At 52.1% G+C, this 3,331-nt stretch overlaps 1 protein-coding gene across 1 annotated transcript; it reads left to right on the top strand.

Moving 5' to 3' along the window:
* The first annotated feature begins 779 nt into the window (after window positions 1-779).
* LOC132347297 (polyadenylate-binding protein 4-like) lies at window positions 780-3,087 on the top strand. Its single transcript, XM_059893712.1, is given in 2 exon segments — window positions 780-2,563; window positions 2,566-3,087. Coding segments are annotated over 2 exon segments (1,980 nt in total). The 5' UTR covers window positions 780-801; the 3' UTR covers window positions 2,784-3,087.
* Window positions 3,088-3,331: the final 244 nt, after the last annotated feature.

Below are 3,331 nucleotides of genomic sequence, written 5' to 3'. Positions count from 1 at the left end.
CGCTTTAAAATCTTTAAAAAAAAAGAAAGAAAGAAAAAAAAAAGAGCGAATCCTCCTCAGAGAACCCGTGGGGAAGTCACTTTTGCACGCTTCTGGCCTGCCTGACGTTGCTGCCGCCGCCGCACCTGGGCATCCGTCGGTCCCCGTCCATCGGTCCGGTGGTGAGCCACTCTCGCACCCGCGTCCACACTCCTCCGCCCGCTGCCAGGCTGCGCTGCGTGGCATTCCCGCGGCCGCCACCCTCGCCCCCCCTGCTTGCCGGCCTCCGCGCTCCACGTGTCTGCGCTGCCCTTCGCCAGCCCGGCGTGGGAGGCGGCTGCGTGCTCCGGCTGCCCGGGGCTTGCTGAGTCGGCACCGACAAATATTTGGTTTCCCTCTTCCCTGGGCTGCTGTAATCTTAAACCGCCGGGAGCCCGAGGTCTATATTTATAGAGAAACGCACGTTCCGGAGGCCGTCGTGGGCACTACTGGGTTGCCTCGGGAAGAATTTTTGTAATTTGGAGGACAGTCCCCGTTTTCATTGTTTTCATTTTTTGAAATTGGGAGTTTCCAGACCAGGACAGCAGAAAATTAACAAACTCCCAGGGAGGGCCATATTGTTTATGAGAGCCTTTTGTCTGCGGTTGGGCAGCCTCGCCTGAGCTGTCCCCGCACTCCTCTCCAGCCCTCAGAGCCGACTCCAGCGTCTCTGAGCTTCGCTGCCACCTGTGAGCCGCGGCTCGGAGCGGAGCCCCCTTTGTCCTGTGTGGACCACGCTAAGAAGTCCTCCTGGAGGGGCTCGGGGTGCTGGGGGCTGGGGAGATGAACGCTGCGGCCAGCAGCTACCCCATGGCCTGCCTGTACGTGGGTGACCTGCACTCGGACGTCACCGAGGCCATGCTGTATGAAAAGTTCAGTCCTGCGGGGCCTGTGCTGTCCATCCGGGTCTGCCGTGACATGATCACCCGCCGCTCCCTGGGTTATGCCTACGTCAACTTCCAGCAGCCGGCTGACGCTGAGCGGGCCTTGGATACCATGAACTTTGATGTGATTAAGGGAAAGCCAATCCGTATCATGTGGTCTCAGAGGGATCTCTCTTTGAGAAATTCTGGCATGGGAAATGTCTTCATCAAGAACCTGGACAAATCTATAGATAACAAGGCACTTTATGATACTTTTTCTGCTTTTGGAAACATTCTGTCCTGCAAGGTGGTGTGTGATGAGAACGGTTCTAAGGGTTATGCCTTTGTCCACTTCGAGACCCAGGAGGCTGCTGACAAGGCCATCGAGAAGATGAATGGCATGCTCCTCAATGACCGCAAAGTGTTTGTGGGCAGATTCAAGTCTCGAAAAGAGCGGGAAGCTGAGCTTGGAGCCAAAGCTAAGGAATTCACCAATGTTTATATCAAAAACTTTGGGGAAGAGGTGGATGATGAGAGCCTGAAAGAGCTATTCAGCCAGTTTGGTAAGACTCTAAGTGTCAAGGTGATGAGAGATCCCAGTGGGAAATCCAAAGGCTTTGGCTTTGTGAGTTACAAAAAACACGAGGATGCCAATAAGGCCGTGGAGGAGATGAATGGAAAAGAAATAAGTGGGAAAGTCATTTTCGTCGGCCGTGCACAGAAGAAAGTGGAACGGCAGGCCGAATTAAAGTGAAAATTTGAACAGCTGCAACAGGAGAGAATTAGTTTGCATCAGGGGGTGAACCTCTACATTAAGAACTTGGATGACACCATTGATGATGAGAAGTTAAGGAAAGAGTTTTCTCCTTTTGGATCAATCACCAGAGCTAAGGTGATGCTGGAGGATGGGAGAAGCAAAGGGTTTGGCTTTGTCTGCTTCTCATCCCCTGAAGAGGCAACCAAAGCAGTCACGGAGATGAACGGACGCATCATGGGCTCCAAGCCACTGTATGTCGCCCTGGCCCAGAGAAAGGAAGAGAGAAAGGCTCACCTGACCAACAAGTATATGCAGCGGGTGGCCGGGATGAGAGTGCTCCCCGCCAATGCCATCTTAAATCAGTTCCAGCCTGCAGCTGGGGGTTACTTTGTGCCAGCAGTTCCACAGGCTCAGGGAAGACCTCCATATTATACACCTAACCAGTTAGCACAGATGAGGCCTAATCCACGCTGGCAGCAAGGTGGGAGACCTCAAGGCTTCCAAGGAATGCCAAGTGCTATACGCCAGTCTGGGCCTCGTCCAGCTCCTCGCCACCTGGCTCCAACTGGTAATGCTCCGGCCTCTCGTGGCCTCCCTACTACCGCTCAGAGAGTTTGGTCTGAGTGCCCGGACTGCTTGACTATGGACTTTGGTGGGTCTGGTGCCGCCCAGCAAGGGCTGACTGACAGCTGCCAGTCTGGAGGTGTTCCCACAGCTGTGCAGAACCTAGCGCCTTGTGCCGCTGTTGCTGCCGCTGCTCCTCGGGCTGTTGCACCTTACAAATACGCCTCCAGTGTCCGCAGCCCTCACCCCGCTATCCAGCCCCTGCAGGCACCCCAGCCTGCGGTCCACGTGCAGGGGCAGGAGCCGCTGACGGCCTCCATACTGGCCACAGCACCCCCCCAGGAACAGAAACAGATGCTGGGTGACGTTTGTTCCCGCTCATCCAGACGATGCACTCAAACCTGGCTGGGAAGATTACGGGGATGCTGCTGGAGATTGACAACTCGGAGCTGCTACACATGCTGGAGTCCCCCGATTCTCTCCGCTCCAAGGTGGATGAAGCTGTGGCGGTCCTACAGGCTCACCATGCCAAGAAAGAAGCTGCCCAGAAGGTGGGCGCCGTTGCTGCTGCTACCTCTTAGACAAGGACAAACCGATTCAAAAGCCAAATAAACCCTCATGGAATCCAGCTCAAGGTTTGAAGACGTCCTAGCTTGTCCTATGGACCTCAACACCAAGAACCACAAATTGCAAATTTAATAGGTTATTTTGTATCAAAAGGTCAATTATGAAGCACCTAGAATTTTTCAATTAAAAGAATATATTCTCTGGGTTCTGATACGGCCCAAACAGTGTTAACTTTTGTTTTTCTATTGTGAGTTTTGATTTTTTCCCCCCAGAAACTGGTTTTATTTGATGTACCCAAGTCTTAAGTTTCTCAATAAAGAAAAATATCTCCATAAAAAAAAAGAAACTTCCAACAAACAAAAATCCAGGACCAGATGGCTTCACAGGTGAATTCTATCAAACATTTAGAGAAAACACCTACCCTTCTGAAACTCTTCTAAAAAATTTAAGAGTAATGAACACTCTTAAACTCATTCTATGAGGCCACTGTCACCGTGGTACAAAAACCAGATGAAGATACCACAAAAAAACGGAAATTACAGACCAATATCACTGATGAACA

This window comes from Balaenoptera ricei, chromosome 14, assembly GCF_028023285.1.
Source record: "Balaenoptera ricei isolate mBalRic1 chromosome 14, mBalRic1.hap2, whole genome shotgun sequence".
NCBI classification, from domain to species: Eukaryota; Metazoa; Chordata; class Mammalia; order Artiodactyla; family Balaenopteridae; genus Balaenoptera; species Balaenoptera ricei.
Note: the sequence above shows the minus strand (reverse complement) of the source record. Positions and strands in the feature narration are given on the sequence as shown.